At 57.3% G+C, this 24,211-nt stretch overlaps 2 protein-coding genes across 7 annotated transcripts; both read left to right on the forward strand.

The window, feature by feature from the left end:
- Positions 1-1,766: 1,766 nt before the first annotated feature.
- Positions 1,767-9,780, forward strand: FADS6 (fatty acid desaturase 6). The gene is given in 8 exon segments (XM_068151579.1): positions 1,767-1,999; positions 2,256-2,596; positions 3,402-3,568; positions 4,029-4,209; positions 5,057-5,199; positions 5,201-5,245; positions 6,814-6,993; positions 9,076-9,780. Coding segments are annotated over 7 exon segments (1,203 nt in total). The 5' UTR covers positions 1,767-1,999; positions 2,256-2,259; the 3' UTR covers positions 9,226-9,780.
- Positions 9,781-12,332: 2,552 nt separating this feature from the next.
- Positions 12,333-23,381, forward strand: FDXR (ferredoxin reductase). 6 transcript variants are annotated; one of them, XM_068151581.1, is made up of 13 exons: positions 12,333-12,416; positions 13,346-13,443; positions 14,476-14,589; positions 14,665-14,760; positions 16,126-16,248; positions 17,361-17,474; positions 17,988-18,089; positions 19,295-19,402; positions 19,628-19,712; positions 20,365-20,564; positions 21,297-21,468; positions 21,872-22,045; positions 22,744-23,381. In XM_068151581.1, exons 1-13 carry the CDS (start codon positions 12,371-12,373, stop codon positions 22,872-22,874), a joined length of 1,563 nt encoding a protein of 520 aa, XP_068007682.1. In that variant the 5' UTR covers positions 12,333-12,370; the 3' UTR covers positions 22,875-23,381. The 6 variants fall into 6 exon arrangements, with proteins under 6 accessions (XP_068007682.1, XP_068007685.1, XP_068007681.1 ...); XM_068151582.1 differs by lacking the exon at positions 12,333-12,416 and adding an exon at positions 12,669-13,255; XM_068151584.1 differs by lacking the exon at positions 14,476-14,589.
- The last annotated feature ends 830 nt before the right edge of the window (positions 23,382-24,211 follow it).

Here is a 24,211-nt window from a genome sequence, read left to right on the forward strand (position 1 = left end):
AGCAACCTGATCTAGTGGGAGGTGTCCCTGCCGATGCCAGGGGGCTTGGAACTGGATGATCTTCAATGTCCCTTCCAACCCAACCTGTTCTATGATTCTGTAAGGTAGTGAAGGCATCATTCAGGAACAGATCCACCAGCAATGCACCCTTTGGGTCTGACACCCACCTTCCCTGCCCCAGTAGCACCCATGGGTGCTCTGCTGGCCACAGGCTTCTCTTGTTAAGGAGCAGGTGATGGCAGCCATGCTCAGCATGAAGCAGTGACCTGGCCACAGCCAGCCCTGCAGCTGCTGGGCTTTAGATGCCACTGCCATTTGTCAGTGCCTCTGGCTCCAGAGATGACCTTTCATAATTCAATTCCTACAGCAGAAATGAAACCTCAGCAGGTCTCCAACACCAACCCCCCCCCCCCCCCCCCTTGGTTCTGCCTCTTGTTTTTTTTGGCAGCAATTGTGATTTTTTAGAATTGTTCTTAATTATTTTTTCCCCTGGGGCTTGGCAACAGCTCTGGTGTGAGGTTTGGTTCCCTGCAGTGATGGATTGTTCCTGGAGGCACTGCCAGTTTGGGGCTGGGGTACCCCAGTGCTGCCTGGTGTGAGAGCTCACTGAGGTTTTGATGCAGGGAAATAACAAAGCAGAAAGAAACCCAGCACCCCAGTGAGAAGTGATCTGCTTTTAGCCTTCCTCCATAAAGAAATGGGACTCAGGAGGTCCCAGTCTTTGCATTGGCATCCCCCACAGTGTACTGGGGGGGGCTGTGCTGTGTCTGGGTGATTAACTGGGAATCAGTTCTGGAGCCCCTGTTACAAGAGGGATCTGGAGGTGCTGGAAGGTGTCCAGAGAAGGGCCACAAGGATGATCAGAGGGCTGGAGCACCTCTCCTGTGAGGACAGACTGAAGGAGTTGGGGCTGTTCAGTCTGGAGAAGAGAAGGCTCTGAGGTGACCTCATTGTGGCCTTCCAGTATCTGAAGGGGGCCTACAGGAAGGCTGGGGAGGGACTTGTCAGGATCTCAGGTAGTGATAGGACTAGGGGGAATGGAATGAAGCTGGAGGTGGGGAGATTCAGGCTGGAGGTGAGGAGGAAGTTCTTCCCCATGAGAGTGGTGAAGCCCTGGAATGGGTTGTCCAGGGAGGTGGTAGGGGCCCTGTCCCTGGAGGTGTTTAAGCCCAGGCTGGACGAGGCTCTGGGCAGCCTGATCTAGTGTGGGGTGTCCCTGCCCATGGCAGGGGGGTTGGAACTAGATGATCCTTGTGGTCCCTTCCAACCCTGACTGATACTATGATACTATGAAATTCTTACAAAATTCCTGAAAACAGCATGGGAGAGAAATGGGCCCCTGGGGGGGTCAGGACCAGATGCCACAGCTGCTAGGCACAGATTCAGGGTTGCCTGGTGCCTGGAAGGCAGCCCTGGGCTTGGTGATACTGACACCACCACCACCACACCCCCTCCTAGCAGGGTGCCAAGCAGCTCGGTGGCAGCAATTTGGGCGGGCAGGCAGCTAAGCAAGCAGTGCAGCCCCCATGCAGCCACACTCTGCCTCCTCCTCCTCGCTGGGAAAAAAAAGCAGGGTTTCTCCCCAAAACAGCTTCCTCGTGGGCTGGGCCACGTTTGCTCCAGCTCCTTGGCAGGAGTGAAATCCTATCCTCGCCCTCGACGTTCCGCTTGGGTTTCTCGGGGCTATTTCTGGCACTCGGCTCCTTCATCTCCAGCCTTTCCACTGCCTCTCTCCCTCTTTTTTTCCACTCCTGCCCTCTCCTCCCGGTGTCCTCGGCCGAGCGCCCTCCCCGCGGCCCCGCCGCGGCGGCTGCTCCCCGAAATGGGCCAGCGAGGCGGATTATTGCCATCGCTAATCTGCATTCGCCCTCCTCCCGGTCCTCCCCTGCTCCTCCCTTCTCCCAATCGCTGCCGTTCAGCCCTGCTGTGCGGTGCCGCACGGGCTGGCCGCCTGCCCCGGGCTGGCCAAGGCTGGCACAGCCGCCGTGCCGAGGCTGGCGTGAGTAGCTGGGGGCTTTGGGAGCCGGGTGGTGGTGGCTGGGGTGTCCCCAGGGTGGGTGGCTGGGTGGATCTTTGGCCATCTCTGCTGGCTGCGTCCTCCTCGGGTTGTTTATTTATTTTCTCTCTCTCCCCATCCCTGCCCTTCCCGCGTCCTTCGGCGGTACCGGCAGCCCGGGAAGCCCTTCTGTCATGGGCTGAGGTGCTGCGGCTGCTGCTCTGCGGGTACCAGCCTGCCCTGACCCTCTGCTCGGCAGGGAAATGCCGATGGAGGACGGGGACGCAGCAAGGTGGAGGGGACAGCAGGACAGTGGCGAGGTCAGCGGCAGCCTCCAGCACGGGAGGATAGAGGATCGGCCGCGCTGGGGCACGGCAGTGCTTAATGACGGCAGGACAGAGGTGATGGCAGAGGGTCGAGAGCTGGGTGACGGGGACGGGACCCCCGGGAGAATCCCTCAGCAAGCAGGGCAGCAAGAGGAAGCCCTGATGGCAGAGCTCTCGCAGCTGGTGCAGAAGGTGGTGAGGAGCAGCAGCTGGTGGGAACGGCACGGCGTGGACATCAGCATCCTCGCCTGCAGCATCCTCCTGCTCCCGGCAGGTAACCCGGCTCAGCCCCCCTAAACCACGGCCAAGGCGATCCGGGGGGGAGGGCGAAGCTGCTGCCTCCTCAGGGTAGATTCTGCACCGCTGGTACAACTTTGTGCCGGAAGCCTATTGGCAGCTCATTTAAGGCTCTAACAAAGCTGCAATAACCCCTTCACCCCGTGCCATGGGGCACCCTGGCCCCTCTGGGAGCCCACAGCAGGGGATGGTGGCACCCTAGCTACAACCTGGGGTGAGGGGATAATGGCACCCAGGGTACAGATGAGAGCAAGGGGATGGTAGCCAGGCAGATGGGCACAGGCAGCATGCCCCATCCATGCCCCACCACGGGACAAGGAAACCCTGATGGCTTTGGTGATAATGACCCTGGCTGTGGTGGGTGGGTGGGGACACAATCAAGCATGGGCCTCCAACAACACAGCTGGAAAGCCACAGCTGATATCTTCTCTTGTTTTTGAACTCCTGGGGATGCTGGAATCCTGGCAGGGTCATACTTGTCACCAGTGGGATCCCAGCCAGAGCTGTGGGATGCGACCTGGCACCAGCAGTGCCTGGTGCCATGGTGGCTGGAAGTGGCCAAACCTTTGCATAATGATGGGGGTGGCTGGGACAGCTGTGCAGGGCGGTGTGGAGGGAAGCTCTCCAGCTCAGGCAGCTTAAGTACCTGTAACTACCTCTGACAAACAGGTTTGGGGCAGCAAGTGACACGTCTGGGTGTAGCAACCCCTCCAGCCTGGCTCAGAGCTGAGGCTGCAGCCTGTGTGCATGGACAGACTCCTGCCTGGCTGGTTTCTCCACAGGGTTCCTGTGCCTGCGGTCAGCCCAGGCCATCCCTTTCCTGGTGGGTGTCCTCACTCTTGGCGTGGTGCATCACACCCTGACTGTGAAGGGCAGCCACCTGGCCAGCCACAATGCCTTGACTGAGTCCAAGTCCTGGGGCAAAGTGTGGGCCATCTTCTTCATCGAGGTGAGCAGGGCTGGGGGATTTGGGTGTCAGCCCCCCCAAAAGTCCCTCCAGCACCTCACCAAGCCCTGTAGGAACACACACTGGAGAACAGGGATCCAAGCCCTTCTTGATTCATGTGTAGCAGGGTTAAATGAAAAACAAGGCTACACCAGGGAGCACCAGGAGCATCCCTGCCAGTAAGGTGGGGGAACGAGCTCCCAGCTGGGGACAGCCCCTATGGTGTGCTGGGCTGTGGGGTTTTGTGTTGATCCCCTTGGCTGTGGGGCTACAGAGCAGGTTAATGTGTTGTGGGAATGTTTACCAGTGCTTGACTCTTAAGGTGTTCATTTTCAGACTGGTTTGGAGCCTGTGGGGTGCAGAGCATCTCCCCTGGGTACCTCTCTGGCAAGCCCAACCCAAACAGTGCCCAACTCTGGCACTGCTCCCATAGGCATCTCCCCTCCTTTCTCTTCCCTCTCAGCTCTGCTCAGCTTTCACAGTTGAACAGGGCACCTACAACCACGTGAAGATCCACCATGGCTACACCAACATCATTGGCATGGGGGACTCCAGCACCTGGAAGGTTCCTTTCCTGAACCGCTACGTCTACATGTTCGTTGCGCCTCTGGCAGTGCCCATCATAACCCCTCTGGTTGCACTTGGTATGTGTCCCAGCTGCCTTGGGATGGGGTGCTAGGTATGGTGAGCTCATTACTGTCCAGGTCTCACCTCACCAAAAGGTTGTGTTTTCTTTGGAGGCATCACATTAACTCCATCAGCCCATGGTGGGCCATGAAGCTGCAGCTGAAGGAGGTGATGCTGCATCTGCTCCAGTGAAGGCATCTGCTGCATCTCTCTTGTCTGATGGTGCTCAGAAATGTTTCACACCTCCCCCTGTTGGGCCAGGTGTTGGGAGCTCTGACAAAACCCATCATGAACCTGAAGCCCCCCAGACTTGGTCTCTTTTGATTCAGATCCTTGGCCAAAGCAGGGTTCAGCATCATATATAGGTCAGAGTATCAAAATGATGTTGCTGACTGTGGAGTGGAGGTGTGGGGGTCTGGGGGGGCCAGGACACAGCAAGCTGGGGCAGACAGGGCAGTAGATTGGGGGAAATAATGGTAGTAGGGAACCATCAGGTGAAGAGCCTAAAAAACAGTGGCCCTTTGGGCTGAACTCACAGCTCTGGGCAAGGCCAGCAGCACAGACAATGACTTGGCAAGTTGTATGCTATGAAGATGAAGCCAGATCCCTGGGTGATGACAGCCTGGATCACAGCTGCAGCTTCTGCACCACCATCCTTGGTGGGACTCCAGACCCCAACCCCAAACCCCACTGCTGATCAGCAGGGCTGGGGGATTTGGGCCAGCCTGGAGGATGGGGAAAGGAAGCTGGGAAATGGGGTGGTCTGTAGCTTCAGCACTGTGCCAGGCAGCCTGGCTGCTGGAGCAGCGGTGGTGAGGAAGCATCAGCACCTTGCCCACGTGCTGCCTCTTCCTCCTCCTGCAGATCTGCTGAGGAACGTGGAGTGGAAGGCAGCTCTCCGCACCCTCTGCTGCATGTTTCTGGGTCTTTACTGCCATTACTGGCTGCTGCTCCACGTCTCAGGCTTCCAGTCGCCGTGGGCTGCCCTGCTCTGCATGCTGCTCACCCCGCTCCCTCCTGGCCCATCCCTACATCCACGTCAACATATTCCAGGTAGAGACCTAAAGCTCTGAGATGTCTCAGTGGTGCCAGAGATGGGCCAGCCACAGCCCTAGTGCTGGTGACATAGCCTTGACACTGCTGGACACTAACTGTAGAGTTAGGTAATGGTTGGACTTGATGATCTTAAAGGTCTTTTCCAGCTGAAGCCATTGTCTGACTCTAAGGCAAGTGGCCTCAGTTGTCACATCCCTTGTGCCGACGTCATCACAGGGAGGATCAGGCTGGTGGTGATGGGGTGGAAAGTGGTGTCCAGGGCAGGTGGGTGTAAAGGGCTGGAGAGTGGTGTCCCAGGGCAGGTGGGTGTAAAGGGCTGGAGAGTGGTGTCCCAGGGCAGCTGGGTGTAAAGGGCTGGAGACTGGTGTCCCAAGGCAGCTGGGTGAAAAGAGCTGGAGAGTGGTGTCCCAGGGCAGCTGGGTGTAAAGGGCTGGAGAGTGGTGTCCCAGGGCAGATGGTTGTAAAAGGCTGGAGAGTGGTGTCCCAAGGCAGCTGGGTGTAAAGGGCTGGAGAGTGGTGTCCCAGGGCAGCTGGGTGTAAAGGGCTGGAGGGTGGTGTCCCAGGGCAGCTGGGTGTAAAGGGCTGGAGAGTGGTGTCCCAGGGCAGCTGGGTGTAAAGGGCTGGAGAGTGGTGTCCCAAGGCAGCTGGGTGTAAAGGGCTGGAGAGTGGTGTCCCAAGGCAGCTGGGTGTAAAGGGCTGGAGAGTGGTGTCCCAGGGCAGCTGGGTGTAAAGAGCTGGAGAGTGGTGTCCCAAGGCAGCTGGGTGTAAAGGGCTGGAGAGTGGTGTCCCAAGGCAGGTGGGTGTAAAGGGCTGGAGACTGGTGTCCCAAGGCAGCTGGGTGTAAAGAGCTGGAGAGTGGTGTCCCAGGGCAGCTGGGTGTAAAGGGCTGGAGGGTGGTGTCCCAAGGCAGCTGGGTGTAAAGGGCTGGAGAGTGGTGTCCCAGGGCAGCTGGGTGTAAAGAGCTGGAGAGTGGTGTCCCAAGGCAGCTGGGTGTAAAGGGCTGGAGGGTGGTGTCCCAGGGCAGCTGGGTGTAAAGAGCTGGAGAGTGGTGTCCCAGGGCAGCTGGGTGTAAAGGGCTGGAGGGTGGTGTCCCAAGGCAGCTGGGTGTAAAGGGCTGGAGAGTGGTGTCCCAGGGCAGCTGGGTGTAAAGAGCTGGAGAGTGGTGTCCCAAGGCAGCTGGGTGTAAAGGGCTGGAGGGTGGTGTCCCAAGGCAGCTGGGTGTCCTCCGTGGTGGTCTTGAGGGACTGGGAGGTTGGTATGCTTGCAGGTGTCAGTGCAGTTGGGGTAACAGGTCCTGGGATGGTGAGAGGCTGATAGCTCAAAGGTTGGGTGTGTTGGGTGCACAGAACCCAGGTGCCCCTCAGCGGTTGCTCAGCCAGACCAGTGCAGGACGGAAGGACTGTCAGGATGAGCCTGGCTCTGGTTTGACAACCAGACTCCAGAATGTGCCTCAGCCTGGCTGGCACACTTGTGCCCTCACGTGACCAAAGCTGCGGCAGGCTCTGCCAGGAAGGGGCCGGGGGTGGTGGCAAGTGGCCCAGGGTGCACAGCTCCTTCTCCGGCAGCACATCGGCCTCCCCATGTTCGCGCCCGAGCGGAAGCCCAAGCGGATCCGGCTGATGAGCCTGGGGGTCCTCAACCTGCCCCGCAACCCCCTGCTCGACTGGTCCTTCGGCCACTCGCTCATCAGCTGCCACGTGGAGCATCACCTCTTCCCCAGCCTCTCTGACAACATGTGCCTCAAGGTGAGACAGCCCCACGGGGGACAGCTGAGTGTGTTGGGAGGTAACGCGGGCATGAGACCATCCATTTCCTCACCACCTCCTCCCCCCACCTCTGGACCTCTCTGTGCTGCTCACCCCCATGCTAAGGACCTCTCACAGCTCTGCAGCAGCCCCTAAGCCACCCCCCTTCATCCCCACTCCTCTCTCTTCTGAGTTTCTGCTCCCTGCTCCCCCTCCTGATCCCAGTTCCAACCTGCCACTGTGCTGGGTTGAAATTTCCTGCCCCCTCCCCCCACCCCCATTAACTTTGCCAGACCAGCTCAGCTGGAAGCAAATGAAAGCTGCTATTTACAGGCAAAACTACAGTCTACAATGGAAAGCAATGACTATGTACAAAATGCACAGTATTTACAACATAGAGAGGTATTTACAATTAATAAACAGCACAAGAACCACAGCCACAGCCTCTTGGCAGTCAGGGTTCCTCCCATCCCTTCTCTTGGCAGCATCTCCAGCGCTGTGCAATCTGGATTTTGGTTCAGCAGGCATCCAGGCAACCCTCCTGTAATTTTGGTCATGCCCTTACTTGTTGCTCTGAGGTGTGGGGTGTGTTCACAGCATGGGCTTCAAGGGCTGCCCCAGCTCAAGGAGATCCCAAGGCAGGTCCACGTGCTGCCCTTTGGTGTAGGATCTCCACCCATTTATCATAGAATCACAGAACTGTTAGGGTTGGAAGGGACCTCAAGGATCATCCAGTTCCAACCCCCCTGCCATGGGCAGGGACACCTCACACTACAGCAGGTTGCTCACAGCCACATCCAGCCTGGCCTTCAAAACCTCCAGGCAGGAGGCTTCCACCACCTCCCTGGGCAACCTGTGCCAGGCTCTCACCACCCTCCTGGGGAAGAACGTCTTCCTAACATCCAATCTCAATCTACCCATTTCTAGTTTTGCTCCATTCCCCCCAGTCCTATCACTCCCTGACACCCTAAGAAGTCCCTCCCCAGCTTTCTTGTAGCCCCCTTCAGATACTGGAAGGCCACAAGAAGATCTCCTCGGAGCCTTCTCTTTTCCAGACTGAACAGCCCCAACTCCCTCAGTCTGTCCTTGCAGGAGAGGAGCTCCATTTCATGCTGTGCATTTATTTTCAGTCTCAAGTCTGGGGGAAAAAAAAACTGGGGGAGAAGATAAACTAATGCTAACAGAAGGAGTGGGAGCACCAGAAGGTTTCAGGTCATGACCTTTGCTCGAGCTGATGGGGCTGGTAGGACTTGCCTCTTGCAGAGGCATGTTGCTGGGAAGGGGTAATTAAGCTGGTGGCAACTTCCCAGCCCAGCTGCCGAGCCAGCTGTGTGGGCATGTGGGGATAACTCTGGGTGCAAGTGATGAGCATGCCTGGTTGGTCCTCTCTAGGACATCTCTCCTGATCCAGAGCCCTGCCAGGGACATTTTGCCAGGGTGAGCTCCCTGTGTTGCTGTAATCAGGAGCCACCTTCCTCTGTTCATGGTAAAGATGTCACAGCTGCTGCTGCCTCCAGCCCCATTTGGGGCACGTGAGATGATTTTCTGGGCACCTTGCAGGGAGCTCAGTGATGCCTCAGGCTGGGAGCTTTGTACAAACACGGTGGGGGTGGGGGGATCCTGCATGGAGATCACAGTATCACTAAGGTTGGAAGAGACCTTGAGGATCATCGAGTCTAACCTATCAACACAGACCTCATGACTAGACCATGGCACCAAGTGCCACGTCCAATCTCCTCTTGAACACCTCCAGGGATGGTGACTCCACCACCTCCCTGGGCAGCACATTCCAATGAAAAACGACTCGCTCAGTGAAGAACTTTCTCCTCACCTCGAGTCTAAACCTCCCCTGGCACAGCTTGAGACTGTGTCCTCTTGTCCTAGTGCTGGTTGCCTGGGAGAAGAGACCAACCCCTTCCTGGCTACAACCACCCCTCAGGTAGTTGTAGAGAGCAATGAGGTCACCCCTGAGCCTCCTCTTCTCCAGGCTAAACAATCCCAGCTCCCTCAGCCTCTCCTCATAGGGCTTGTGCTCAAGGGATGCTTGTGCATCAAGAGATGACTCTGCCTTTGCCTTTGCAGATCAAGCCTGTAGTCTCCCAGTACCTGAAGCAGAAGCAGCTGCCATACAATGAGGACACCTACACCTCCAGGCTGCGGCTTTTTCTCCAGAGATACGAAGAGCTGATGGTCCATGCTCCCCCCATAACGGAGCTAGTGGGCATCCAGTGAGGATGGGGCCCCAGGACACGGGGGGCTGTTTCCTGCAGGGACTTGTGGCAGGGGTGGTTTTAGCAGCATCAGGCCTGCACAGATGCTGGCTTCCACAAAGCCATTGTGTAGGAAACATCTCTCCCCCATGTCTTGCTTTTGGCTAATGATGCTCAGAGCCACTGTGGGAGGAGAGCCGGGCAGTGTGCAATGCCAGGGGTGGAAAAGGAGGGATCCTTCCCCCCATTATTCCAAGCCAGGGCTTGTTTTATCCACTCTGCTTTCATGCTTGGGGAGAGAAACACCCACCCACCCCCCCCATCTCCTGGCTGGGGCCTCCTGCAGCAGGACCAGGGGGGATGCAGCACCGTGTGTGGAGCACCCAGAGCTGAGACTGGTTCCCAGCTGAGAGCTGCTGGGATCTGTAGGGCAGGGCTGCAAATGTGTGGCTGGGGGCTCAGGGAAATGGTGGCTCATGGGGGTGGGGCTGTGTCACTGCTGCCTGTGCTTTGCCTGACTTTGGGATAATTTAGTCCCTTCTAGAAACAACAGTTTGGCAAATTCAGCCTTAACACATTGGAATGCATCTGCTTTATTCCTGGGGGGCATTGTTGGAGCAAGTTGTACAGTGCCCAAGGCAGGGCTGGGGCATGACTTCTGTGTGGGGTATCCATATGGAGGTGCTGGAGGTGACCCCAGAGCAAATAATTGCTATTACAAATTTAGCAGGAGAATCCCCTGGCAGAGGTGGGCAGGTCTCCAGGGCTTGAGAGATGTTCCTTATTTAGGGAGAGAGAACTCAGCCCACTGAGCTGCTGCCAGTGGGTGGGAGGCTCACGTGGTTGGTTCCAACCCCCTCTGGGACACTGTGCCTGGCTTTCCTGGGGCCCCAGACCTGTAGGACTGATGCCAAAGTCCAGCTCAGTGTCACAGTGCAGTACTGGCAGCAGAGAAAGGCAGCTGGTCTAGCTGGGACCAGTGTGGAAGTTGCCACTGGAGTTGGGCTTTGCAAAGCTTTGCTTTGAGCTTGGAGGTTCACTCCCCTGATTTGTGCTGTTCCCCCCTCCAGAGCTGGACACCTCCCAGCTCCACAACTAGGATTTATAAGGTTCCACGTTGCAGATGTGTCCCAAGGCACAGGGATGCTCTGTCCTGGCTGTGGCCTGTGGCAGTGTGAGGGCTGCAGCAGGCAAGCCATGATGTCAGTCCTCCTGTGGGCATTGTGTGCCTTGTTCTCTTTCACCAAGCATGGACACATCCTCTGGATGGGACCCACTGGAGAAGGGTCCCCATTTGGCTGCTGAGACATGGGGCTGGAGCTGGGGTGACCATGGCATGTCCTTGTGTAGCAGAGCCAGACTGAGGGAAAGCTGGCCCTGGAGCTGTCCATTGTGATTTCTCTGACATCAGACAGAAGGAATTAGTGATTTATCCTGGTCTGGGGCCCAGGAGATGCTGCTGCCCTGGGCTGGTGACATTGCTGTGTCACCTCTAACTGGCCCCATGTGAGTTTATCCATCTGGGACATTGTGAAATATCCAAAGGGTAAACTTTGCCCTTTGAGCATGGGTGACACCAGGTCTGATGTGCAGGTGGCTGGATCAAATGGCTCCTGAGGGGCACCTGGGACTCGAGGATGGCAGAGACCTCCTTCCCAGAGCCACCCTCTTGCCCATGGTTAGCATTTCAGTTGAGCATCAGAGCCAAATGATGTCAAATGCACCAAATTAATGGTGCTCCTGGCTCCAGAGAGGGGAGGGAGTGTGCAGCAGCAGTGCAGTTGGTTCAGACAGGGTAATCTCAGCTTCATGTGGCCCTGCTTGTGGGCACAAAATGCTCTTTCTCCTCTCCTGTTGCATAGAGATCGGCTACAAAATGTTTCTAAGTTGGTGGGACGACCCTTTCTGCAGCTGAATCTCACGGATGCTGTTTAATACAGTGCCATCTAAAAGCAAGGGTCTGAAAGTCCTTCAGCCAGCAGGAGGTGGCTCCTGTTTTGGGAAAGATGTGGATTACTCCCCATCAGAACTGGCAGCTACAGCAGAGGTTAATGGAGAAAAGGGACATTTCTGGGGACAAGGGAGATTTCTGACCTGTGCTCAGACACCACCCCACCACCCCCCAAATTCTCTCTTGAGTGGTGCCCCAAATTTAAACTCAGCTCATTTTGTGGATGATCTCAGTGCTGTGGTATGGAACTGAGCCTCCAGCATTGCTTCTCTGGGCAATGGGTTGGTGATTGTTAGGCTGAGCTCAGACTGGAAGCTCAGAGCACAGGCACAGGCTTTAAAGCTGCCAGAAGTCCTGGTCCTGGCCACAAACACCCTGAAGGAATGGGTACAGATGGAGGCATATGGCCAGCTGCCATTCTCAGCACGCCTCTGCAGAAAGCCAGGAACTCATTTGCAAGACTGTGAGAGAAGGCATGTGGGGTTTATGACCCTTATTATAAGCAGCTTCTAGCTGTAAACTCCTCTTGGTCTTAATTGCTTTTAAAAAGCCCTGTTAGTGCCTCTGTACTTGGCATCTGTACAAACCTTTAGCTTCTCCTAAAATCTCACAATTTCCCTGCGTGATGTATTGCTTGGGGGCTGAAGTGGGGGGGGGAGGACGCTCTTGCATGAGAGGTGCAAGTAGTTGCATTTGAAATGAGGTAAGCAACGGGCATTAAGGAGGAAATAGAGAGCAGGAGCTCTGGCAGCTGCATCTATCTACCGCCTGTGGCACTAATGTTTTACCCTGTACTGGGGGGGCGCTGTGCGTTTCTCCTGGTAAGGAGCTGTTTAAAATCACTCTCAGCTTCGGCATCCCCTGGGAAGCCTCCCCTGTTGGTGATCAGGGATGTCCGCAATAAGCAGTCACTGAGAAGATGCTGGCGAGGAGAGCCGCAGGCAGGCAGTGGGTACCGCGGAGGCCTCACCATAGAGAGCGGCGGCGCGCACGGTCCTGAGGCAGTCTCCTTGCCCGTTGCTTACTCCTTCTCTATGGTATTGCTCCCTTCCGGACAGGCGGGGCAACAGCCGCAGGCCGCCATTGGCTGCCGGCTTGGGGGCGGGGGCACCCTGCTCTGTAGGGGCGGGGTTATGCTAAACGTAGCGCTGTCCCTTTTCGCGATTGGTCTGCGGGAAGGAGGGGCGGGGACAGCGGCTGCAGCGGCGGCGGCAGCATGGGACCAGGCGGCGCGTGCTGGAGAGGCGGCGGCGTCCCGGGCGGTGAGGGGCGGGGCCTGGTGGCGTCCCGGGGCAGCCGGCACCGGGGGGAAACACGAGTGCCGGGATCGAGGGGCCCGGGGGCTGCAGGGGCAAGCGGGGCTGCGGGGGGTAGTGGGACCGGGAGAAACGGGGCTGTGGGCCCTCATAGTTACGGGGAAAACCGGGGCTGGGGGCCCGAGGGGCTGTAGAGGGAACTGGATCCGACACTCTGGGCTCGGTGGGCTGTGGGGGGACCTGGGCCTGGGGCAACCGGAGCGGCGGGGGGAAGTGGGAGCGGGAGAACCAGGACTGTGGGCCCCAAGAGCTATGGGGAAATCTGGGGCCGGGGAAGCCGGGGCTGTGCGCCTGAGCGACTGTAGGGAGAACGGAGCCTAGGGGAACGGGGGCTGCGGGCCTGAAGGGCTGCGGAGGGATCCGGTGCCCAGGGAACAAGGCCTTCGGAGGAGTAACGGGGATCGTGGCAGCGGCTGCAGGAACCGTGCCCAGCAGGCCCGTGCTCCAGCCCTGGAGGAGCGAGGAGCGCAGGGCTGGGGGCAGGACCATGCCCTGCGTTGGGGGTTGAGAGTGCTGGGATGCCCCGTGCCCCTCCGGCTGGCACGGGGACCCTCCGGTGCACGGGGGTACAGTGCGTTCTGGTGCAGTTCTGTGGGGCAGCTGACAGTCCCTCTGCACCACCGCCCACGGCCTTGGCCGAGTGTGGAGGCCGCTGCCCTTGACCTCGGGGTGTTCCCGCCTCGATCCTCTCCTCTGGGCTGCGCCGCGGGGCCGCTACATAAACCCCGGCCGTCCCCCGCTGCCACTGTGCGCCATGGCCGGTGCCAGGGGAAGAGCCTCTCTGGGTCGGTGCTGGCTGGGAGGGAAGGGCGGCGGCTGGGCCGGGGGCAGCCCCGCCTGTGGCATCATCTCCTCTCTGTGCTTCATGCCTGCAGGGCTCAAGCGGTGGCTGTCCTCAGCTGCCCCGGCACCTCGGGTCTGCGTGGTGGGCAGCGGTCCTGCCGGCTTCTACACGGCTCAGCACATCCTCAAGGTACTGGGCTGGGCTCTGGTGGCAGCAGAGGGCAGGGACTTGCCCACTGAGGGAGACATCCCTGCGCTGTTGGCCTCCAAAGGGAATTGAGAGGGGGTTTGTGGGCTCCTGGCCCTGCTTCAGCTGGCTTTGTGTTGTTGGGTGTCTGCTTGGGGCAGCCCTGACCCCATAGAGTCCTACCCTGGGCCCCTTCACCTTGGGTGGGCACCCCTGGACCACCCAGGCCTGGCCAGGTTGATGGGAGTTCAGCCCCTGTGATTTTTCCAGAATCAAGTAAGCAGCAGAGGCCTGACCCTGCCCGTGGCAGAGGGGGTGGGACAGGGGACTAGATGATCTTTAAGGTACTTTCTGCCCCAAACCATTCTGTGATTCTATCTGCCTCACTCAGAGCCATTGACACCCAACAGGGACGACTTGAACTGTGTGTTGATGTGCAGGACCTGCTCCCCCACCTCCTCCTCCCCTGTTGAGTTAGGTCCCAGGGGTGGTCCTTTACCTGCTGTCTGTACGTGTTGGAGCCTTGGGCAGTTGTGTCTGTCGGGAAATGAGGCTTGAGCACGAAACTGTGCTGCTGGCACCCACCAGAGATGCAGCAGCTTATCCCCATCATTAAACTGTGCTGTGTTGTCTCCAGCACGTGTTGGAAAATAGCTGTCACTAAGCCTCAGGGACAAAATTCAGGGCTGTTTAATCTCCAGGAAGAGGCTGACTCAAAGTACAAGATAACAAAAGCCTTGCGGCAAAACGTCTGTCTGGAGCTCCAGCCCTGGGGTGACTCAGCCCAGGGGGATCTCAGGCCGTAGGCACCTCCTCTGGGGGCTGTCAGGCAGCCTGGCAGGTCCACCAGCACCCAGGGTGGTGCAATCTTACCCAGCCAGTGTGGGGGCTCTACTGTCAGCCCCCAGGGTACTAGATGGCCACTGGGTTACTGTGGAAGACAAGCTGCAGAGGGTGGGGGGAGGAGGATGGAGCTTGCCATGAGATCTAGATGGTGGTTGAGGTCATGTTTTCTGCTACACCTCGTGATGTGAGCTGGCAGCGACAGGTACAGCATCATCCTGGGTGTGGAAGAGTCTGGAAGAGGCTTTTTCTGGCTACAGGATCTTGCAGTCTTCCCCTCCTGCCTCACATTTTCCCCAGCAGCAGGCAAGCATTGTGTCTCCCACCTGAGCTGCTGTGGCCTTTCTGTCCTTGTCCCCTGACTGTGACTTCCCCCTGCAGCACCATGGTGGGGCCCAAGTGGACATCTACGAGAAGCTGCCTGTTCCCTTTGGGCTCGTCCGTTTCGGGGTGGCCCCTGACCACCCTGAAGTGAAGGTTGGTGCTGGCTTCCTTCCCTTGCCTGTGTGGTTTAACACAGTGATGGTGGTGGGTGCAGGTGAGGAGTTTCTGTCCTTTGTGGTGGCTCAAGGCTTGCTGTGGTGTGGAGTTGTCGCACTGGGGGGGTCCAGATTTCCTCCTTGTCTATGCTGAGAGGCAGAAGGGCTGAGGGTAGATGGTGTGGAACATCTCACCTTAGGGCTCTGGACAGCGTGTCAAAACCAGGGGCTTGTGATGGGAAATGCTGCTCCTGGTGCTGGTCAGCCTGGCCTAGAGCAAGACCAGGGAGCACAGATGCCTTTCTTTGTCCAGGAGGCTTTATGCTGGCAGGGTCTTGTCCATTTGCTGCAGCCACTGTTTGCCTCAGCTTAGTGTGTTCCTGATCTGAGTGCCTGGAAACACACAGATCTGCTCTCAGGGGTGATGGAGCTGGCTCATAGGTGCACTTCTGAGCAAGGAGAACTTTAAGCAAGGAACTCTTTGAGGTGAACCATCTTCCTTTGCCTTGCAGCAGGCTTGAGCTCTCTCCAGGGTTATCTGATGTTTCTGAGCTGGGGTGGAGGTGTTTGGAGTCGTAGGACACACAACATCTGGACCCAGACATATCTTGTAATGGTTTCTTCTAGTCCCTGGAGATCATTAGACATGATGGCTGGATCCCTTTGAGCTGAGAGATGAGGGGTGGACATAATGGGTGTGGGGCAAGCTTCTGCAGTATAGTGGCATTCGTCCTTTAACCAGGTGAGGCCAGCTGGAGCTGCGGAGGAAGAAGTGGTGGTTTGGCTGTGTAGCCTCAGTTGCTCAGAAGAAAAGGGCTTTGGCTGCCATCCTGCCCTGTGTCTCCTTGAGCTGAAAGGGATTTCAGGAAGGGTTGAGATGAAGGGCTCATCAGGCAGCACCCTTGATAGAAGGGCTGCATTGGTGGGACTCCCTTGCAAGCCTTGCCTTTGGGAAGGGCTTTTCCCCTCATCCCTGGCAGTGTTTTAAGATGAGGCTGGATGAGACTCTGGGCAATGTGGTCTAGTTGAACATGTCCCTGCCCATGGCAAAGGGGTTGGAACAGGACTGTTTTTAAGGTCCCTTCCAATTCAAGCCATTCTATGATTGGAAAGGTCCTGCCCTCCCCTGGTGAGTGCAAAAGATGGATTTGCCTTTCCACAAGGGCTGGTGCAAAGCGTGCCAAGTCCCGGCTGCCCTTATCTCTGTCGGGAGATAAGAGTCTCAGAATAACTGCCTTGGAAAGGGCGAGAAGCATCTCAAGGCTGGGCCTGGGGACAGAAACAGGGACCTCCTGCCAGCAGCAAGCCTTGGCCCTGGCTGGGGCTTGGCCATAACTCCCTGGTGCTTGTTTGATCTCGGCAGAACGTGACCAACAGCTTCACGCAGACGGCGCGCTCGGAGCGCTGCGCCTACTACGGGAACGTCACCGTGGGGAGGGACGTCACGGTGCCAGAGCTGCAGCAGGCTTACCATGCCGTGGTGCTGGTGGGTACTGAGCCCCAGAGCTCCCCTCAACTCCTGGGGAAGGTCTGCAGGGTTATTCCCCCCTAGGCTCGTGGGAAGAGGGTTTGGGTGAGGCGTTACTGGGTGCCTTATTTCGGTGGTAAACTCTCCCCAGCCTTGGGATGTGCTCTGAGGGTTGGCCAAAGCCTTGCAGGGAGCATGTGCTGGAGCATGGCATCAAATGAGGTCTCTGAAACTTGGCTGCAGGGGACAGCAGTTGAGGAACCATTTCCCTGGGGTGGCCAATCCCTGTGTTAGCCTGACATGAATTTGTCCCTCACATTCAGTCCAGCTTGTCGTGTTGTGCCTTGCTCCAAGGAGGACAAGTTTGACTCTGGAGCCCAGGGGGTTGGGGGTGTGTAACCCCTCCAAGCTGTGGGTAACCCCTCCATTGACTGTCCTGGCAGTCAGGAAGGGTTGCCAGCCATGCCAGCTCCCTGGCAGCAGCTGGATGCATAGCCAATAGGTTGGTTAAGGGAGGTGATTCTCCCCCTCTGCTCCACTCTGGTGAGACCCCACCTGGAGTACTGCCTCCAGTTCTGGAGCCCCTGTTAAAAAAGGATCTGGACATGCTGGAATGTGTCCAAAGAAGGGTCATGAGGATGTGTAGAGGGCTGGAGCTCCTCTCCTATGAAGACAGACTGAGGGAGTTGGGGTTGTTCAGTCTGGAGAGGAGATAGCTTCGAGGAGACCTTATTGTGGTCTTCCAGTATCTGAAGTGGGCTACAAGAAAGCTGGGGAGGGACTTTTGAGGGTGTCAGGGAGTGATAGGACTTGGGGGGATGGAGCAAAAACTAGAAATGGGTAGATTCAGATTGGGTGTTAGGAAGAAATTCTTCCCCATGAGGGTGGTGAGACACTGGAACAGGTGTCCCAGGGAGGTGGTGGAAGCCTCCTGCCTGGAGGTGTTTGCAGCCAGGCTGGATGTGGCTGTGAGCAACCTGCTGTAGTGTGAGGTGTCCCTGCCCATGGCAGGGGGGTTGGGACTGGCTGAGCCTTGAGGTCCCTTCCAAGCCTGACAATTGTATGATTGTGTGGTTTGTGTTTTGTTAGCACACAGTGACACCTCTGACTCTTGTCTGCTCCCTCCCCAGAGTTATGGTGCTGAAGACAACCGGGTCCTGGGGATCCCTGGGGAGAACCTGCCCGGTGTGCTCTCTGCCCGCGCCTTCGTGGGCTGGTACAACGGGCTGCCCGAGAACCGCCACGTGAGTACCCCAGGCCCTGCCCCTGCTGCCTCCCCAGCCTCCATCCAAACTGCTGGCAGGCAGCTCCAGATTAAGTTCTGAAAGGCCTGCAGTTGGAAAAGATTAGCAGGCACCCTGTGAAATCCTTCTTAGATGGTAGAGATGTGAACAATTTGCACATCAGTGAGAGCGGATTAGCTGGCACTGTAGGTTGGCAGCACGTTTTGGCCAGGCCAGATGGGAGCTGAGGGGGGGTGTTGATGCCCTGCTTTGGCCTAAAGAGCTTTTTGGGCCAAAACAGCTCCTGCTTTCAGAGATGCCATCACAGGGAGAGGAGGAGAGGGATCAGCTGGAGTGGCTGTGTTGTTTTGTCCGCTTGGGCAGGAGGCTGGTGTGGAGTTTGCACACCTGCACCACCTCTTGCTGGGGAAAAGAGGAGTGGAAGGGAGTCTGGATGGTGGGAGGGTCTTTGTGAGGGGGAAATCATGGAGATTGGGTGGCTTCACTCACAAAATGGTCTTCCTCCCCCTGCAGCTGAAGCCTGACCTGAGCTGTGAGACGGCACTGATCCTGGGGCACGGGAATGTGGCGCTGGACATTGCCCGGATCCTCCTGGCCCCGCTCCCGCTCCTCAGGGTCAGTCATGGGGGTACCATTCTTGCCTTGCTGGGGGGCAGCAAAACTTCCAACTCTTTGGGATCTCTCTGTTGCTTCTCAGGTGCACCCTGTGGATTTGCAGTCCATAGGAAGTGATCCAAGGCTGCAGCCATGCCTCAGGGAATGCTGTAGAGCTCTCTGGATTCCTGCTGCCTCTTGGGCTGCTGCTACCTAAAACGTTGGCAGCCGAGCTTCATCCCTTCCTGTCCTACAGGAAGCAAAAGAGGAGCTGCTTGTCCTTTTCCACCACCAAACTAAAAGCTTCTGGTGGGGTTTTTGTTTTTTCCCTCCTGTAGCTGAGGACAGCAGCCTGGTTTCTGCTGGTAGCAGTGGGCACACCGGTGGCTTGTCCAAGCTGGTGGACCTCTCATCTTGCTGAGTGCTCCCTTGTAGATAGCTGAGAGTTGGTGTGCACCAGCTGCTCTGTACAGCTGCTGCCCCAGATGTTGGAGGAATGCCACAGGGTTTGTTACAGCTGTGCAGCAGCTTACTGTATTTATACCTAAATTAAATTCACCCCCTCCCACACCTGGAGGCACTGCCTACCAGTGCCCAGAGCCAACTGGGAAGCACAGCTAGCAAGGGCACAGTGCTGGATGCATTAAGAATGTTGGTCTGGAGTGGTTTCTTCTGGTTACCTCTCTGGCCCTCTCATTGCATCTCTTCTGGAAAAGATCTAGTGATCTAGATGCACACAGGTGATTGAAACCAGGGGGTTGCTGCAAGATACCCAACACTGGGTGAGCCCTGGCCATGAGTGTGTGTGAGCTGGGGGCTGCCTGGGGTGGGCAGGCAGGGGTTTGAGCTGTGGTTTGTGGTGGGTTTCACCCGGGTGCCTGTTACATCCTGACCTGAGAAGTGACCCAATAGCATCTGCACCCTAAAATGGAGATGACTGGAAGGCTTTGCCCAAGGTTACCCTGCCTGGCTGGGTCCCTGAGGCAGTCTCCTGGGTCCTGGCTCGTTCCCTCTGCCACGTTACGGCCTCGAAAAGAACATCCAGCACCGAGGAGCCAGCTGTGCAAATGGCTCTGTGCAGAGGAGATGACTCCTCCTCTGTCCTCTCCCAGCTCTCTGCCTGCACAACTTGCTTTGATGATGATTTTTCACCTTGAGAGGCTGTGCCTTTCCCCCAGCTCCCTCCAGGTCTGCCCTCACCCCAGCCTCCTGTCTCTGTCTTGCAGAAGACAGACATCACTGCGGGCTCCCTGGCAGCTCTTGCCTGCAGCAAGGTGAAGCGTGTCTGGCTGGTTGGGAGGAGAGGACCTCTCCAAGTTGCTTTCACTATCAAGGTAAGGGTGTGGGGGTGTTGGAGGGCAGCTGTGTTTCCCAGCCTTGAGCCTCAGGCTGCCTGTTCCTGGTGAACAGAGATGGTCACCAGGGATGGGTGGGGATCCCTGGTGTCCTTTTCACACCCATTTGCTGGCTTCTGCCTTGGAGTGCTGGGAAAGGGGGCCTGGGGTTGTGGGACAGCCTCTCTGTGCTGGAGGTTACATCTTCCTGTCTACAACTCCCAGGAGCTGCGGGAGATGATAAACCTGCCTGGTACCAGACCTGTCCTGAGCCCTGCTGACTTCACAGGCCTTGAAAATGCCATTAAAGGTGAGGGGAATGTGCCATGCTCCAAAACATGCCATGGCCCTCTGGACAGGGACTCACCTTGGAGTGATCTGTTGATGCTCAAAATGTGCCTGAGATTAACTCTGGCCCTGTGCTTAGTGCCTGGTGTGTGAAAGCCAAGTGACTATGGCATGGCTTGTCCTCATAGTGCTGGGAGGGAACAGACAAGGGAACAGCCTCTGGCTCTCTTTGTGCAGCCACTTTGCTTCTTGGGCCTGACACTAACTCTGAGTGATGAGGGCAGGAGGTTCAGCAGGGCTGGGGGAACCTTGCAAGAGAGGTCCCAAGGCTGTTGATTTAAGAGCTTCCTGCAGAGCTAAAAAGCAAACACCAAGTTCAAGGGTGTCCAGAGACTTGCTCCTCTCCACAGGCTGCTGCCTCTGAGCAGCAGCAAGACAGCAAAATTGCAGGCTTTGATTTGTGTGTCCCACTGGCCTCAAGCCTCAGGAGTTCTCCTGGTCACTTGGACTTAGCAGTTTGTCATCTCAAAGGCGTCAAACTCCCATCAGCATGACAAACTCCAAAGGGTCACTCTCATACCACTGGAACTGCCTTGACACGGCCCTGGCTCCGTGACGCCTCCCAGGGGGCTTCTGCTGAGGTTCCTGTCCTGAACCTTTGTCTTTTTTCCTAGATGCCCCAAGGCCCAGGAAGAGGCTGACTGAGCTGATGATCAAAACAGCCCTGGAGAAGCCTGTGGAGAAGCCTGTGGAGGTGCAGGCAGCAGCTGCCCGGGAGTGGGGGCTGAAGTTCCAGCGCAGCCCTCAGGAGGTGCTGCCCAGCGCTGACGGGACGCGAGTGAGAGCGGTCCGCATGGCCCTGACACGCCTGGAGGTATGGCCTTCTGGTGGGGCTGCAGTGGTCCTAGCAGGCATGGAGCAGGACAGATTTCATCCCTGCAGCCCTTGGGGATCTCTCCAAAGGCAGCTTTGCATTCCCTGGCTGGTTGGAGGGGCCGCTGGCAGGCTCTGCCTCTTTTAGTTCCAAGCCATCGCCACCTTGTTCTTCACAAGAGGCCCTGCTCACAGGTCTGTCCCCAGCTTTCTGATCAGCCCCTTGAAGTCCTGAGAGACCACAAGAAGGTCTCCCTGGAGCCTTCTCTTCTCAAGCCCCAACTCTCAAAGCCTGGCCTCACAGCAGAGGGATTCCATTGTTGCTGTGGCCTCCTCTGGCCCAGCTGCTACAGGTCCCTGTCTGTGCTGTGCTGAGGATTCCAGGGATGACCCCAGCAGTGCAGGGAGGGTCTCAGCAGAGCAGGGGGGCAGAATCACCTCCCTCCACCTGCTGCCCATGCTGCTGGAGATCAGCCCAGGAGACTGTTGGCTCCCTGGCTAATGCTCAGCTTTTCATCCATCAACACTCCCAAGTCCTTCTCCACAGGGCTGCTCTCCATCTACTCATTCCTCAGCCTGTGTTTGTGCTTGGGGTTGCCCTGACCCAGGTGCAGGACCTTGCTCTTGGCCTTGTTGAACCACATGAGGTTCAAGGATGGCAAAGGGGACCAGGGGAGGCTACTGCTCTGCATCTGGTGACTGGTGGTCAGCAGCCTCTTCCTCCCTCTCTCAGGGCTCAGGTGACTCTGCTAAAGCCATCCCCACTGGAGATGTGGAGGACCTGGAGTGTGGGCTGGTGCTCAGCAGCATTGGCTACCGGAGCCTGCCCCTGGACCCAGCAGTGCCCTTTGATGCCCAGCGTGGTGTTATCCCAAACACCTCTGGCAGAGTGGAGGGTGTCCCAGGTCTGTATCCACAGGGGGGTGTGTGGTCTGCAGGAGAACAGCTGGTGGGCTGGGGGCTTTGGGGTGGGAAGCTCCATTCACCAAGGCCACTGGAACAGGGAGTGGAAACTGAGAACATGAGCTGCCTCTGTTAGGTGTTAAGATCTGGCCTGTCCCCCATCCCCAGCTCACTTTAGAGGTGTCTGGTTTGGCAGCAAACAGTGCTGAAGGGTCTGGGGGCTTGCTGGGTTTGTTACTGGGGCAATACAGCCCCTGTGGCTGCTGAGAGCTTGTCTGCAGGCACATGTGCCCGTTGAAGGGCTCCACTCTGCTCGTGTGACACCCAGGGGCAGGGCAAGGGCTAGCAGCCAGAAGGGTCTGCAGCTGAGTGGTGAGCCAAGCCTGCTGTTGTGTGCCTGTGCAGGTCTGTACTGCAGTGGGTGGGTGAAGAGAGGACCCACAGGTGTGATCATCACCACCATGAATGACAGCTTTGACACTGCCCAGTCTGTGCTGGAGGATCTCCAGGTGGGCACTCTGGACGTGTCCAGCTCCAGGGAAGGCTTTGGGGCCGTGGAGAGCATCCTGCGCAGCCGAGGTCAGTGTGTGTGGGGCGTGAGCTGCCACAGCAGCCAGCCTGAAGGGGTGATGAAGCCAAACTCCCCCTGCATCAGGGTATCCTGGGGCAGCAACTCCCACAAGCCACTTTTGGGAAGTGGGAGCCAGCCCAGGGAAACCTCTTGTGCTGCTGTTTTGTTGCTCCAAAGAGCAGGGAGAGCAGGACTTGAACTCCTTCAGGCTCAGTGTGACTGCTGAGGTTAATGACCACCTTCTGGGAAGGGCTGTTAAAAGCAGCATGGACCTTGGGTAGAGGATGTCACTGTCAGCTGCCTCCACAGCCAGCTGTTGCTCTTGAGTGGTTTTCCAAGCAATCCAACCAGGCCATTTGGGGGGAAAGATTAAAATGCCCAGGAGAGTAATTTGCTGTTGCTGTGTTTAAAGGCATTCAATTAAAGTCTGTTGTGTTTTGCCTTTCAACTCTGTGAGGTTTAGCAGGGAACTGGGAGCCTTTTGTCCCCCAAGGTGATGCTGTGCTCACCTCTGCTGCAGCTCATAAAGGTCTGACTGATGGGAGGCGACTGGAACCTGCCAGCCCTGGGATTTATTGCTCCTGTGTGAGGCTGGGTGCCAGCATCCTGTGGGAAAGGGCAGGGTTTGTCTGCTCACAGGGAGGTGAGGCTTGGCCTGGTTTTCCCTTGGTTACCTTGCCCCTTCGTTCTCTCCCCGTCACCCCAGGGGTCCGTCCCGTGTCCTTCTCGGACTGGGAGAAGATCGATGCTGCCGAAGTGGCAAGAGGCAGAGCTGCTGGCAAGCCCAGGGAGAAGATTGTGGATCCTCAGGAGATGCTGCAGCTGGTCGGGCACTGAAGCAGCAGCCATGGGGAGGTGGCACTGGCCCAGCTGGTAATGCCAGCAGGTCACAGGCGTAGCCCAGGAGCGCAGGGCTTGTGCCTAGAGCTGGTGGCTGCTCTGGAGAGGTTTGACACGTGAGCCTCTCTGCTGAGGATGAACTCTGCCTTCCCAAAGTGAATGTCTCAGCACACCAGAGGCTGCTGGATGGCCCTGCACTGGCCCAGGAACTGCTACTCTGGGGGGGTGATTCTTGTCAGTGGGGTCCTTCAAGCAGTAAGGAACTGGCTGGGAATGTGCACTGGAGGGGGAGGTGTGTGCTGGAGGGGGCAGGTATGCAGCAGGCTGGAGCCTTGCCCAGGCACTGCCCCGTGGCAAGACAGAGAGAGAAGTTTCCATGTGTCTTGCTGCCTCCCCTTTCAGCCAGCTGGCTTGCTGGCCTTGCCCTTTGTGCCTGAGCAGACTTCTTTTAATAGTCATTGGTTTTTTAAATAAAATAAACCCTTCCAGGAAAGCCAAACTGAACCTGCAGCTTGCCTCTGCCTGCTTTGTGACCACCCCCTTCTTGCAGCAGCTAGCTGGGTGCCACATCTCCTTCATCATGTCCCAGGGTGAGGCAGCTCCTCGGGCAGGGAGGGGCCATTGGCTCTGTGCTTGTTCTGAGCTCCAGACCAGCAGCCAGGGGCAGTCATTTGCCTTCTGCCTGCAGCAGTGACACCCAGCAGAGCCTGGGTTCTAGCTGGTGAGGTGGGCTGGGGTAACAAGGGTGTCCTTGCCACAGAATCACAGAATTGCTTTGGTTGTATAAGCCCTCTAAGATGCTCAAGTCCATCTGTTGACCTAACACCCCATGGCCATCAAACCATGTCCCCAGTGCCATGGCCACACATTCCTTGAACACCACCAGGGGTGGGAGCTCCACCACCTCCCTGGGCAGCCTGTGCCAATGCCTGACCACTCCTGCAGCAAAGAAAGTTTTCCTAATATCCAACCTAAAGCTCTCCTGGCACAACTTGAGGCCATTTTCGCTCATCCTAGCACCTGACATCAGAGACATGAGACCAATCCACACCTCACACCAACCTACTTTCAGGGAGTTGGAAGAGAGCAATGAGGTCTCCCCTTAGCTTCCTTTTCTCCAGACTAAACAATCCCAGTTCATAGTATTATAGTATCACAGTATCAGTCAGGGTTGGAAGGGACCACAAGGATCATCTAGTTCCAACCCCCCTGCCATGGCCAGGGACATCCCACACTAGATCAGGCTGCCCAGAGCCTCACCAGCCTGGGCTTAAACACCTCCAGGGACAGGGCCTCAACCACCTCCCTGGACAACCCATTCCAGGGCTTCACCA

This window comes from Melanerpes formicivorus, unplaced genomic scaffold (assembly GCF_026170545.1).
Source record: "Melanerpes formicivorus ecotype bairdi unplaced genomic scaffold, bMelFor1.0.p_v2 SCAF_21, whole genome shotgun sequence".
In the NCBI taxonomy this organism is placed as follows: Eukaryota; Metazoa; Chordata; class Aves; order Piciformes; family Picidae; genus Melanerpes; species Melanerpes formicivorus.

Coding starts and splice junctions, on each gene's coding strand:
- FDXR (XM_068151580.1), top strand. CDS start 13,225: ATGGCCGGTGCCAGGGGAAGAGCCTCTCTGGGTCGGTGCTGGCTGGGA. Junction 21,469..21,871: donor CAGAGTGGAGGGTGTCCCAG/GTCTGTATCCAC, acceptor GTGCCTGTGCAG/GTCTGTACTGCAGTGGGTGG. Junction 22,046..22,743: donor GAGCATCCTGCGCAGCCGAG/GTCAGTGTGTGT, acceptor CCGTCACCCCAG/GGGTCCGTCCCGTGTCCTTC.